A 15,000-nucleotide genomic window follows, 5' to 3' on the forward strand; every position below is an offset into this window, starting at 1 on the left:
TTTTCTGTTAGTTTAGTTTCGTCAGGGAAAGCAGGCAAAGATATCAGCAGAGGATTATGACAAGCAAACAAACAACCAGTTGGCCAAGGTGTGTGAAGCCAAAGGACTGGTGCATGCCAACCTGACTAAAGAGGAAATTATTTCAGCCTTAGTCACAGCTGTAGCCCAGACCAGCAACCAGGAGGATACTCAGTCTGGTAATGGAGATTTGCAGCTTTCAGAAACAGTTCACCTTTTTCCTCAGATGACTGAAAAACCCATCTGGAGTTAAAGAGACTTAAACTGGAGGTCAGAGAGACTGTGGTAGGCAAAACAGGTGGAATTAGAATTGCCAGAGAGACTGTGACATTTGGAGGCAGAAGAAAATGAGAAGCAGCATCAACATGAGAGGGAGATGTTGACTCTTTGTCAGGGTCATGGAGGTAATGGGGAGGGGAATAACTGAACAGCAGAAGTAGTAAAGGTCAGTACATTTCTTCCACAATTTACAGAGGGTGATAATTTTGATAGTTTTATTCATATATTTGAAAGAGTATGTAAACAATATAATGTTGACCGAGGGCTCTGGGTACGGTTCCTGACTCCCTTACTCCACGGTAAAGCTGTAACTGCTGTTTCTAAATTGTCTGATACTGATTGTTTAGACTATGATACAGTAAAGAAATATTTATTGGAATGTTTTAAGTTAATACCTGAAGCTTACAGAAAAAAAGTTTCATGAGCATAGATGCATGGCAGATTAAAGTATATGTGATTATATTGCTTAGTTAAGCACTTATTTTCATAAGTGGGTGAGTGGGTGTCATGTCACAACTTTTGAAAGGCTGGCAGACCTTTTGGTGAGGGAACAAGCCCTTAGCACTTTGCCTGAGGACAAAACAATCTGATTGGTAGACCGGGAGTGGAATTCTGCAGATGAGCTAGGGAAAAAGGGGATCTCTACTTATCAAGCAGGGCATCACTGCAGATGAAGGGGATACCCAGTGCTGCATAAGGATATAAGGGAACTCATGGTGGGCAGCATAAACCACCCCAACAGAGTCCACCAGTAACAGGGGAAGCCACTACACTTCCAGGATCAATGGTTAGATGCTTTAAATGTAACCAGTGGGGCCATGTAGCATACAGATGTCCATGGAAGCAAGGTGGGGAACAAAAGGTAGGGGAGCCAGCAAGTGGGAATAACAGTATGCCAGTGGTAAGTTGTCTGGAGAGAACAGGGGTAGCAGGCTATCATTGGTGTTTATATCCTATTATAGGGATAGAAAACAGGCACTGTTAAGAGAGAGACAGCCTCTGCCAACCATTATGAAGAGTGCAGTGGTTAAAGAGCAGCAGTACTTGCTTGGGCAGTCCACTCCATTCAGAGCTATAGGAGTGACCCCATTCCAGATACCTTTGACCAGGGTCCACCTTGACTGGGAGGATGGAAAAAGAAGCAAGCAAGTATGTGTGTTTGAGGATATCCCTGCAGATGTCTTGATAGGGAATGATTTTGATAATTCAGTACCTTGTATGCATCGAGTTGCATGCAGTCATGCTTGGAGACAGGCATGTGGATCTGGTGGCATGGTGGAGACCCAGATAGACCCCACACCTGAAGCTGGGTCTGGTGATGTGGCTATTTCAGGGAGGGAGCTACCCAGTAGCAGTGAGCCTGAAGGTGAGCCACAGCTGCTGGTAGGTACTGATGTTCCTTTGGACAGATTTACTGCAAGGGCAGAGGTGAGTGGTAGTACCTAAGCTGACAGTGAGACACTGCTGTCAGACGATACCAGACTTCCTGTGGTAGGGAAGTTGGGAAGGGTCACAAAGGTAGAGTTGAGAGAGGCTCAGCTCTCAGATCCTACACTAAGAGGCTTGAGAGAGGTAGCTAGGGAAGCAACTAATTATCAAGGAAAAGGGGAGTTTGTATACTGGAACAAAGGTTTACTGTACAGAGAGTGGACCACTGAAGGAGGGCTAGAGGGTGAGGTAATATAGAAGTTGGTAGTGCCCAGAACCTACCATCTGGCATTTTTAGCCATAGCTCATGACATTCCTTTTGCAGGTTCTATGAGCATAAAGCATACCAAGAGACTTATTATGCAGAGCTTTTATTAGCCTGAGATTTTATTAGCAAGGGATGAAATAGGGTACTACAGAACCTGTGAGCAGTGCCAAAATGTAGGCAAGGCAGGAGACAAGTCAAAGCTCTCTTGATGCCATTGCCTGTGCTTGAGGAGCCATTTCAGAGGATAACTATGGATATTGTGGGGCCTCTGAGTACCCCAGGTTCCACAATGAAGAAGTATATCGTGCTGGTAGTAGATTATGTTACTAGATGCCCTGAGACAGTGACTCTGTCCTCCATCTGTGTTGTTAATATTTATTGTGATTGAAGCTCTGGTGTTTATTGTAAATATATATTTATTATTTTCATGTTCTTTTATTATTTATTATTAAATATATTATTAAATATATTTCACCTTTAGTATTATTAGTATTAATTTTACTCAGTATAATTGGGTACCCTTGTATGGCTCTGGAGTGTTCATGTGGCAGCATCTTCCTTATAGTCTGGGCAGAGAGGCTATAGATGGTAAATTTGTGCCAGCCTTTCCTGTGTGTGTGTATATGTGTGTGAAAATCAAATCTCAAAGACTGTGTGTCAACTACTTGGAACAGAGACACAGAGTACTGGTTTCACAGAGATGGTGGTGGAGGACTTGGCTTGGAACACTCAGCTGAGGACTAACTCTATAGATGTGGTCAATGTGAAGTCTTATTTGGGGCCTGGTGAAAGAGAGGGAAACCCAATCCCCAGACAGGAGTTGTTCCATGTGGGCTCTTAAGAGAAATTGTGCTTGGTGCAAAGAGCTGCATCTGGAAATACTGTGTGCATCTATTTTTATTACAAGTGAATGTCCCTCACCAGTGTCAGTGGTGAAGATTGAGACTCCTTGATTACTGGTCCAAAGGAAGGACATCACATTCCCAACCAAAGATGTTAAACAAATACATTTTTATTTGAACATTTTATCAAATGGTCCCCTTTTATGCATATATACCACATAAGATACTTTCCAATTTGGTGATATATGAGTGTACATGCAGTAAACTGTACAAAAATGTAAATATAGAGATAATGTTACTAGTATTCTGAGAAAAGAAACAATATGGACAGAATCAGGACATGTGCTGCAATCATCCTTATTAATATAGTCAGCAATGGCATTACAATACATGCAGTGCAAAGGACAAAATCTATGTCCAGAGTGAAAGATCAGAGGTGAAGAAGTTCAACAACAAAAGAACCAAAAGAAAGATAGCAAATAGATAAAATAAAATAAATAAGCACATCTATTAGTGTACCCATATACAGTTGATAAAGTCTCAACTGCATCTCATAGATTAATTGACAGATTGAAACTGAGGTGGTTGGAGGCATGACTGACTGACAGCTATACTAAAAGTGATGTTTCTTTGGTGACAAATAATAGTATTTATCTAATTTCTTAATCATACTTTTTCTGTGTGCATGTATTCTTGTACTGAAGATACTAGAAAGACCTTACTCAGCTGTGACCCTCTGTCTCATTGGTTGCTTAGTGCTGTAACAAGTAAGATTGACGATAATAGGAGCAGGTGGGTGATGACAAGGTCAAGCTATTCCAATGACCGCTGCAGCCATGGCAATCATTTCCTAAATCTCTCAGCCAAACAAGTCTCTACAAGGACTTCTTCATTATGAATTAATACAGCAGGAGGAAGCGAAAGCAGGCATTACAGCAAACTTATGAATGGAGGAAGCAGTGTTTTCAGTGGGGTATATTAAAAGACAGCCTGTGACTTTTTTTTCTTGATTCAAACTGCAGATTTCTGTACATATGCTCAGTAGAACTGCAACAGGTAGTATGAGCCATGGCTGATAGAAGAAACATAGAATTTGCAGCCAGCAAAAAAAAGATATAATTTTAAGAAACAAAATATTTTCTTCTTGAAAATTTGGAGTGGCTGCAGCCTTGCAGTACAGTAGCTCTGGATCACCCTGGCTTGGGTCATCCATGAAAACAATCCTTGAGATTCAATGGATCTACTTGCCTAACTAAAGCATTAAATATATTGCATGATAAAGTCAAACTTTTAGATACAGTTGAATAATGATATGAAGTGCAACTGGATGTGATTATTCCTGCACTTTTTTTATTTTTTTCCGATCTCGTTTACTTGAGACATAGACATATGCACACAACCACTGACATGCATTTAATACAGGCATATACATATTAGGTACAGACACACACATAAAACTGTACAGAAGATACTATAATTTACCTTTAGAAATACGGTCTGGGTTTTACCACAGTCTTTTCCTCTTTCCTGTTGAACAATAGAATATAAGACTGAATGAGCAGGAATACGTGTGTATGCAACTCGTTTGCTGTTGCTCATCATCCATATTATTATGTCTGGAATTGTATCTTGTGGCTACAAAGCAAATTGCATGACATGATGTTAGTTTGATGTCAAGGGGGAAATGCAATAGAATATATTAGGTTTTGCTCTTTCTTTTGCCAAGCATGTCTTTTTAAAGTTAATTTTCTTTCCAGCTTTTGAAGTGATTAATTTCAGCTTTTTCATGCAGAGATATAAAGGACACTATAGCATTAATGAAGAAGTAATGAGCTGTTTAATTTAACAAGGGAGTTGAAATAAAGCTCTTCAAAAACATTTCTGTATATAAAGGAAATTAACAATGTTTAATGGAGTTAACTGTTAAGGTCAGGATGGCAAAATGAATACAGTTACTTTGCAAATGTAATATTAGAGACATACTGAATTTTACAAAAAATACATCTGTGCTCTTGGTTTTATAATGTTGCCAGGCAGTACATTAAAAATATAAAATAAATCTCTATTAACATAATTTAAAAATCAGCATCTAGTAACTGTGAGATATAGGACGCACACACACACACGCACACACGCACACACGCACATACACACACACACACACACACACACACACACACACACACACACACACACACACACACACACACACACACACACACACTCGCTATTTATCCATTGCTAGTATGACCCAAGGGCAATATTTTGGAGGGATCTGAATCTCTCCACTCTTATAATCTAAGTATAATCACCTGATCATCCAGGGTTACACCAGCAGTAGTGAAATGGGGCTATCCCAATTAATGAGAGCTTTCTTAAAATTCCATCTCATTACAGCAATATCCTTATAAACAGTTAACTAGATAACTATATACACCTATGTATCTGTATCTTTGTGTGTGTGTGTATATATAGTTTTACATATGTATATGTATATATATATATATATATATATATATATATATATATATATATATATATATTTATTTATATTTACCCGGACCCATGCTAACTGCAGGAGGGGTTTAAGTGCCGCTATTGGCCACTTTGTGTCTGACATAAAGCCTCGCAGCTCTGGGTTAGTTAGCTAAGTCTGGCCCGTATCCAGTTGTTTAGGCACCATAATTTGGGATACGTCTGTTATGTGGAAGCTAGACATAAGACCGATCAATCTGTCAAAAATGAACAAAGGATTTCTACGCTCACTATAGGCTCACTAATGAGGTGTAGATTGGATGTGAATGATATGATATTGGATGTTCTGTGTATCAAGAAGACAAAATAAAGGGACCTACAGCAAGGTCTCTTGGTCTAGGATCCAGGGTCTTCTCAGAGGAAGACAGACTAGAAATGGTTTGGGAACTGTGGTGAAAGAGAATCTTTTGTAGACAGCGAAGCATGTCATCAGAATTAGTAACAGACTCATGACAATCAGAGTCCAGGGTAAAGAGACAGCAGTCATCATGATCTCAGCCTGTGCTCCGTAGCTGGGCTGCGATGGTGAGGACATTTGGGCAGTTGCAGGACATTCTCAATAAAGTTGGACAAAATGAGTTGGCCTTGTTAACTGGGGACCTGAATGCTCATATCAGGATGGACAGAACAAGATATGAGGATTGCCAGGGCACACACGGTTGTAGCAAGAGGAGTAATGAAGGACAGGCCATGTCTGGTAAATGGCTAAAAGGTAGCTGACATAAGGTGCAGCATGACAGACAGTGAAAAGATGACATACAAGAATGGTTAGCTGCAAACATATCACACCAGGAACTAAATAGGGCAAAACATAAGAAAGCAAAATCTACAGAAATCATAATCATTACAAAAGGAAACAGTAACACACAACCCTACATACAAATTATCTACACTACGATTGTATATGCAATGCATCACATTTAAAAATATGTAAAAAAAGAATCCAATAACACTAATAAATGTAAAAAAAAAAACTAACAAAATCACAACAGCAAGTCATACATACTGCACAGAATGAACCTAAAATGGAAAACAAATCAAACCTACCAAAAGAAACAAGAAATTATGCTCTAAATAAAAAAAAAACATAGAAATGAAATAACAAGTGCAAGAAATCACACCCATGTAAAAAAGAATTGCACTCCCTGTTATCCACAGAAATGTTATTACAACAGAAACCTGTAGAAATAACAGGAAATACACATGCCACATTTAAATCAATAATGCATTATAAAAAGCATACCTATTCATCCCTTTCCCCACCCACAACCACATGAATACTCCTGATATCAAAGCATGACAATACTTAAAACGAATAAATAAAATTCCTTTTATTAAAACACTTAAAAATAAACCTCTCATATTAAAAAGTGACACATACCTCAGAAGTGCACTGTAACTTTAAACATATTCATGCAGCAGTCCATTAGCCATGTTCTTGACAAAAAGCTTCCATTTAAATGACATGATCCTGCCACAGATACCTAGTTGGTTCAAAGCATCACAAAAAAGGGTATGACAATGACTCATGCCCTTTATGACCTGAAAAAAAATACACTTTCCCAAAATAGCCCAGTACCAAACCTAATACCTTAAACCCATCATGTCTCCAGCAGAAAGTAAAATGCTCACATAAAAATGAGAACTCTAAACACTGGTCCTAACAGAAACAAGGGGTATGCCCTTAAAGGATGTTGTAATATTGAGGCTGTTAACACATCCATAGTTAGCTGGAAACAGCCTATTAATGACTGTTTCACTGCAATGGCTTGTCAGAAAACAATGCTGGCATTGTTAGATATGGCCATCAGTTCCTAGAGTCACAGGCTTAGTGAACAAACTCAAGGCCTATTTCCTATCAAGGGGTTTGATGTCTTGGATCATATGTTGGAAGTTATGGATGTCCACGTTGTTCTCCATTTTCTTCCTGATGGTATGGATTAATGAACTTAGTTTAATTTAGAGGAGGAGGAGAAATTTGTTCCGTAGGTGTAGGAATCTTTGAGATATGAAGGTGTTACATTTCATAGTATGGTTAATATTAATTTTTAATGAGTCCTCTGATGCTTAGGTCATTGGGGGCATTTAATGAATACTTTAATGCCTTGTACAGCAGACATAGGTCTATCTAAGATGGTAATAAGATACAGAGATGATGATGATGAAGGGCTACAGCAGGCTTGTCTATAACACAAACCTTGAACCCTCTCTTTGTCAAAAAAACATTTTACTAATACCAACTGTACTAGACTGAGTGTGACTAGTTTACAGAGCAGAATGAATTTTCAGTAATTTGACTGATATGGGATGTATAGAGCACAACAGTTGCCTCACTGATATGGCCCATGATCCCATGGGGGTATCATGTGAGTGACTACATGGGACTAGTGCTACTCTTTTCTCCTGGTGAGAGAAGGAACACAGATAAATCTTTTCCTGGAGACTGTTGATCACCAGAAAGCCTAATAACTGCTTCATAGGCTTTCTGGTCACAGCTTGGAATTTGTGCTTATATTATACTCCTGGTGAGAGAAGGAGCAGAGTGGATTGATTCCTAACTGTTTCTGGTTGGGTAATGAGTGCCTATGCTTGACGTTCCTGAGTGGTCTTGTTGCTATTCAAGGCATCTACCAGGAAAAGGCTACAACAAGCCTACAGACTCTTTCATCTGGAACAAGACTGTGGATCACCAAACAGACTGTGGCCTGCTTCTCATCTTGGGATTGGTGCTAATGTTTTGCTTCTGGTGAGAGAAGCTGTGGTGAGACCAGCACTAGTAGTAGCCATTCATGTGACTCCCCTGTTTTCATTATTCTTGACAAGCTAATTCTTTGCTTTCAGTAAGCACTATCTGATTTGATTCTAACTTCAGAATATCTGCCTAAATACTTTTCAGGGTCTATTTATTAGTTTCCCCTCAAGTGTTTGGCAGTGCCCTGTATAGACACCTACAGACACAAACACCTTGAGTGACATTTTTCATGTACAAGCACACTTGAAATTTCACCTATACCTGGTTGCACACAGTTTGCATTGATAAGAACTGTCCCCAGAGTTGCAAACTCAATACCCCTGACATTGCTTTATATTCTTATTCCAACTGTCTAATCAATAAAAAGGGTATATTGCCATGGATATGAACTTTCCCATTATCTCTTTTACCAGCTTGGTGGATATGGGCATCCTGAGGCAATATAGAAATTGCCTCATGTTTACTGACAACCAGCTAATTCTCAAACAAACTGATACAGTATGTGAGAGATATATTTACACAACGTCACTGGAGGCAAAGCTCTCTCATAAAATTACTCCTAATGGAAATAAGGTTGTTAGTAGTACACACACTGCACCCATCACACATAATTCAAAGCAGACATATAGTCACACATATGTTGAGGCATTTAAATGTAACCTTCCTAAATCCCAAAGACCTCCTAGATGAAGTACACATAACAAATACCCTCAGCAGTCCCAAATGCACTCTTTCAATACAAAACTCACATCAACACACAGAGCCACATCTCATGGAGCCTCTACTTCTAACCTATAAGGTAAGCCACCCCACAATCCAACTTTCTGGTCATTGGAGACTCAATCGTGAGACACACTGATGTCCCTCTCACCAGGCTGACTAAAGAGAAAGACATGGTCAGTTGCTTACTGGGGACTAGGATCTGCCACATTATGCACATACTCAGGTCACTGGACCACAAGTACCAGTATGACTCAGTCATAGTCCATGTGGGAGTAAATGACCTGAGACATACTTCCCTAGACTATATGAAGAGAGACATCATGGAGCTCTCAGAATATGTGTCTCAGGCTGGTATGAGCCTAGCACTGAGCAGCATTCCCTTTCTCCATGGATGATGCCACAATATGAACAAAATATGACTGTCTTTAATAATTGGCTTAGTTTCTGGTGTCATTCTAAGGGGGTGCAATATTTGTCAACATGGAAAGAGATGGTCAACAGACCATGCTGATTGCCAGGGATGGTCTGCACCTTTTCCCTCTAGGCTTTCAAATATTAGCTAAAACATTGTCTTCCCTCATAGTGCCTTTTTTAGGCAATGTCAGACTGAAAGTACTTTCAACATAGTAAATCAAAATCAAGAAAATCTCAAGGTATTACTGCTCAGTGCTAAGAGTCTAAAAAAAAGCTCTATTCCTTAGAAGCACTCTTCACCCTAGGGAATGCTGACGTCTATGTGGTCACTGAGACATGGTTTAAAGTTGCGGACAGCACACCAACAGTGCAAGGTTACAATGCTTTCCACACATTTAGACAAGCTACTACACAGACAGGGACTAAGGGTGGCAAAATATAATACCACTTTTTTGCAATCTATTGATCCCCCTCTATGACCCAAGAGACACATACCATGTATTTAAACTTATTGGAAACACTCACCATTCAACCCAATACCATATTCGTGGATAACTTTAATTACCCCACTATTAACTGGGAATCCTATATGACACCAAATGTACAGGCAGAGAGATTCCTGGATTTTGTAAACACAAACTTCCTGGACCAGATTGTCAATACACCAACCAGGGGTGCAACCATACTGGATCTGGCCCTCACTAATATGGGAGGCTGCTGCATACCCCCTACTGTAATGTCTTCCCTGGTTAGCTCAGACCACAAAATGACCTCCTTTGAAGTAAAAATAAAACTTGAACACCCAGCTAAACGTGGAATATTCAGGAACTACTCTAAGACTAACTGGATAACTTCCTGCTATTAGGTGATAACCTGGCAAAATTTCAAGCCCCCATAAACCCTGAGAACACTGCTACCTATGCAGAACTGTTCACATAAACCCTGGTCAAGCTTGTTAATAGCTGGATATAGGCAGTTGCACCCACTAGGAAGACGTACAGAGCTAACTCAAAAAACAAGCCACATAGATGGAATCACAAAGTCAATAGGCTGTATAACAGAAGGAAGAAAATCATGGCAAAAATTAGGAGGTGCAGCACCCAACAGGATAAAAGCACTCTCATCAGTCTAAACAAACAACTCAGAGGACAAAAAAAGAAGTCTACCAAAGCCAAATTTGAGGTAAATTTGGCCTCCCAGGCCAAGGACAACTACAAGACATTCTTTAGCTATGTATGCAACCTCAAAGGCAATACACAATTGTGTGCAGAACTCATTGTAAATGGAGCCTACTATACTGAGTCAGAAGATATAGCAAACTTACAGGCTGATAAAGTCAGCTCCAACTTTACCTTTCTCTCCTCCTCAACATTCCCTCAGGAAATAGCATCAAATATAACTCCCCCAACTATCACCAGGGAACAGGTCCTTAATGCTCTCTCTAAGGCCAAGGATACTGCATCAGTGGGCCCAGGAAATATCCCAGGATGCCTTTTAAATAGCATGAAACAAGACCTATCAGGACCTCTGGAATTGCTATTTAACTGTAGCCTCCAAACTGGCTTCATGCCTCATGAATGAAGAACACCAACAGTCATCCCTTTGCACAAAGGTGGGCCATCCACAGACCATGGAAACTACAGACCCATAAGTCTCACTAGTCATATATGTAAAGTCATGGGCAGAATTATCATGGAAATGATCAATAATAATACAGTAAATGTCCAGACACTGGACCCAACCCAGTTTGGTTTCATCAAAGGACGGTCATGCCTACTCAACCTGGTAGACTTCTTTGAGAAGGTCACCAAAGCAATGAATGAGGGCAAAATGGTTCACACTGCCTACCTTGACCTGTCCAAGGCATTTGACACAATACCCCACTCGGGCATTGTTGACAAACTCAAGAGGTTAAGTGCAGACCTGTATGTCACCAGTGGATAGCCAACTGGTTCAGAGAGAGGACCCAGGAGGTTAGAATTGGGGAGCCTACCTCTACAGAGAGACCAGTCACAAGTGGGTCTCTCAAGGATTGGTCCTTGGACTGCTCCTTTTTGGCATTTACTTCTCTGAAGTCAAGGCCAATGTCAACAGTAACTAAAACCAAAATCCAAAGTTTGCTGGAGAACCAAATAAAAATCAACAGTCTCTGGCTGACTAAACTTGCAGATGATTGCAAATTAGGAGCTGCCATTGTATCCCGCACTGACACAAAGGTTCTCCAAGAAGGATTGACTCAGACAAACAATTGGTGTCAGAACCATGGACTAAAACTAAATGCCAAGAAGTGCATAACAGTATCCTTTGGGAAGTCATCCATCCCTGGTGTCTATCATATCAACAACACACCCCTTAGAGTTGACCCAGTAGTCAGGGTTTGTTGACAATGCCCAAGTGGGACATTTTATCAAATGATTTAGCAAGATCTAGGTAATGCACCATTTCCCCTCATCCATTGCCTTAGTGAAATTTTCAAAGAAGTCCACCAGATTCCATAAGCATTGACTTCCTTTGCCAAAGCCAAACTTGAATGGGTCCAGTGTTTGCAGGTCTCCTATGTCCTTGTTGATAATTTCCATGATAATGCTTTACATGGCTTTACAAATAAGACATGTCAGACTCATTGGGTCTGAAGTTTCCAGGATCTGTTTCAGGTCCTCTCTTATGAAGGGGGGTGACTGCCACAGTCCTCCATTTAAGTGGCACAAAGCATTTTAAGACTATAGTTAAATAATGACTCCAGGGCTCCTGATAAGTCAAGACTGTTCACGAGGCATTCTGGAATGTTATCAGGACCCATTAAGGCCATGTTCTTGGCTTTACAGAGGCTTTGGAGGGGTTATGTTTAAGAGTATCTTCTGGGGGTTGTTTGGGTGTGTGAGGGGGGGGGGTAAAATTGGAACAGAATTTGTCCAGTAACAGGTTCGCTATATCGCCAGGTTCAGTGAATGTGGCACCATTAATCACTGATTTGGCACAATGCTGTGTGCTGCCCTTGAGGTTTCTGACATAGCTGAAGAAGGTATTATGGTTATCTTTCACTTGGAAGACTATCGTAACCTCAAAGTTGGCTTTGCATGACCTAATTAGCCCTCTTGTCTGTCTTTGTCTCCATAAACACAACAGATTGTTTTTGGTGTAACACTATCTGTGGGGTGAGTAACTGCATTTTGTTGAAGTACCTGGTTAGCTGAACCTGCTCCATTCACCTACCCTATCCCCAATTCCCAACCACCATTATCTACACTTATCCTAATCTACTATCCACCAACTACATCAAAACCAATCAAAAAACAGATTACAATCTATATTTTTGCACCTCCTTCACACACCCACTAATCACCTCCTACCTTTCTTCTTCTTTCAGCTGGATTTCTTCTACATTATAACTTGACAACCCCTTCCACTTCACCCAACAAACAACCAATCAATCCCTATCAAGCCCACTGTCACTGTCCTATTTACATTTTCACTAAATGAACACTTGCATAATAATTAGCATGCTATTCAATGTACTACAGTTCACTTTCCTTCTTTGTAGTACACATAACCAAACTATCAAACATCATTCAACACCAGCCTTATGCCTAATGTTGAGTCCAGTCCTCTCAATGGCAGTTACTCCCTTATTTCATTCTTTATAGCCCACAACATACCTCACATCCATCTTTTCAAACAAGCATATATAAAAGTAACTAATATCACAAATTAGTCACAAAGAACAAATATAAAACTAAGTGGCATTGTATTATATTCAAGTTATCCCTACCCAGTCTGCAATTATGTGGTGACATTCACACCAAGCCAGGTCCAACCACGGCAGCCTCTCCCATAATGGCCCACACAACCATTAACAGTATAACACCTTACTCCTGCAACTTGACTAAAACAAGTCTAAAATTTATAAACATTAACCTTAGAAACATTTGTAACAAAGTAACTGAATTGCATGTTTCCCATCTCATTACAACCTTGACATATTCTGTATTATAGAAATGTGGCTAAGACCTGAAGTCAAAGGTACTGAAATCCTCTCACTGAGATATAGTATCCCTAGACCAGACTGCATATCAAAAAAGCATGTGGGGTAGATATTATATACCCAAAATACCTGAACATAGCCCTTTAACATAAAAAGCATGCCTCATTCAATAAATCAGAGATTCCTATTGCCTTACTCAAGCTAAACTCTTATAATAATGACCATAGGTATCATAGCCTTATATATTCTCCCAGGAAAAAACATCAGCATAGCAGAGGGCATACTGTCCTGGGCTTCTACCAATATACTCCAAGAAACCACCATCCCTGGGGACCTTAACATATACTGTGCTCAAACTGTATCTACCAGTATTAAACCTATATGGCTTCCGTCAGCTCATCAATATACCAACAAGATATAACAAGCCCTCCTCCAAGGCCCCTACTCTAGTGTGGATTATCTCAACTAAACACAGTAATCTGTATAACTATGGCACACTATCGGAGAACCTAAGTGACCCCTACCCAGTTTTGCTAACAGGCTCGTATGCAATTAAATAAAATATCACATGTACAAGAATGTGTGTAACTTATCCAATTTTAATGTAGGCAATTTCATCTCCACTCTCAAGCAATACAATTGAAATATGTTAAAAAAATACATGAAGGCACCTTCAAATTTAACAAAACCTTTACCAATATACTGGTCGAACATGCTCCCATCAGAAGAAAAAGAGTTAAACTTAGTCCAGCAACACAGCTATCTAAAAACAGTAGGCAACTAATGGTGCTTAGAGACAAGGCATGGAAAGCATGGCATGCTGACAAAACCCCAGGAAAAACATCTACACTACAAAAAGAAATAAGAAATAAATCCAAACACAGTCTAAAGCTTGACAAAAATCTCCACTAATTTAACTTACAGCAGGCACAGCAAAATAATCCTAAAAAAAAGTCTGGTCATCAGTCCAAAATCTCCTAAATCCAACCCAAAGACAACAACCTACTCCCTCCCCAGAAGATATTTCATCAACAGTCCCTAATAACTTTAACAAATACTTCCTTCAAGCTGTAGCCTCACCTATAAATGACAACACCCCCTCCCACCAGCAAAATCCCATGGAATCTCACTTCTCACTCAAACCTGTCCCTACCTGAATCTTAAGAAAATATCTCCTAAAACTAAAAAACTACAAGTTGTGCTGCAGACAGCCTTCCTCCTGACATCCAGTCTCTATACTAATAAACAGATCTTTTCTAGAAACTCATGCCCCAGATATTTGGAAAAAGGCATATATACTTCCTCGTCACAAAGGAGGAACCGCTGCTGACTACTCCAGCTTCAGGCCAATTGCCATCCTGTCACCATTATCTAAAATATTAGAAAAGTGTATCCATTCTTAATTATTGCAGTACCTTAACATAAACAATATTCTCTCCTCCAAACAACATGTTTTTTGTACCAGCCACAACACACACTACTGGCCTACTTCACTTTGCTTATGCTATTAATAAAAACAGAAATACCGGAAACCTTGTACATTTCTTATTCCTAGACCTGTCCGAAGTATTTGACACTGTCTGTCACCATAAACTATTACTAAAACTCCTCTCTTTAGGTCTCTCCCCACTCCTTACCTTGGTTTAACATCTACCTAATAGATACATTCTAAGCAGTCACATAGCAGCAGAAATACTCATAATTTCTACCCATTACTGTAGGTGTGCCTCAAGGTTCTGGTCATCAGTCCAAAATCTAC

At 39.8% G+C, this 15,000-nt stretch overlaps 1 protein-coding gene across 1 annotated transcript in view; it reads right to left on the reverse strand.

Moving 5' to 3' along the window:
• LOC122797635 (fer-1-like protein 4) overlaps positions 1–15,000 on the reverse strand; it is a 1,984,889-nt gene that overhangs the window by 1,222,869 nt on the left and 747,020 nt on the right. The window contains exon 15 of the mRNA XM_044066179.1: positions 4,318–4,470. Within this exon, the coding sequence (XP_043922114.1) occupies positions 4,318–4,470 (153 nt within the window). The remainder of the gene's footprint in view (positions 1–4,317; positions 4,471–15,000) is intronic.

This window comes from Protopterus annectens, chromosome 3.part1 (genome assembly GCF_019279795.1).
Source record: "Protopterus annectens isolate FY-2018-M chromosome 3.part1, PAN1.0, whole genome shotgun sequence".
NCBI classification, from domain to species: Eukaryota; Metazoa; Chordata; order Ceratodontiformes; family Protopteridae; genus Protopterus; species Protopterus annectens.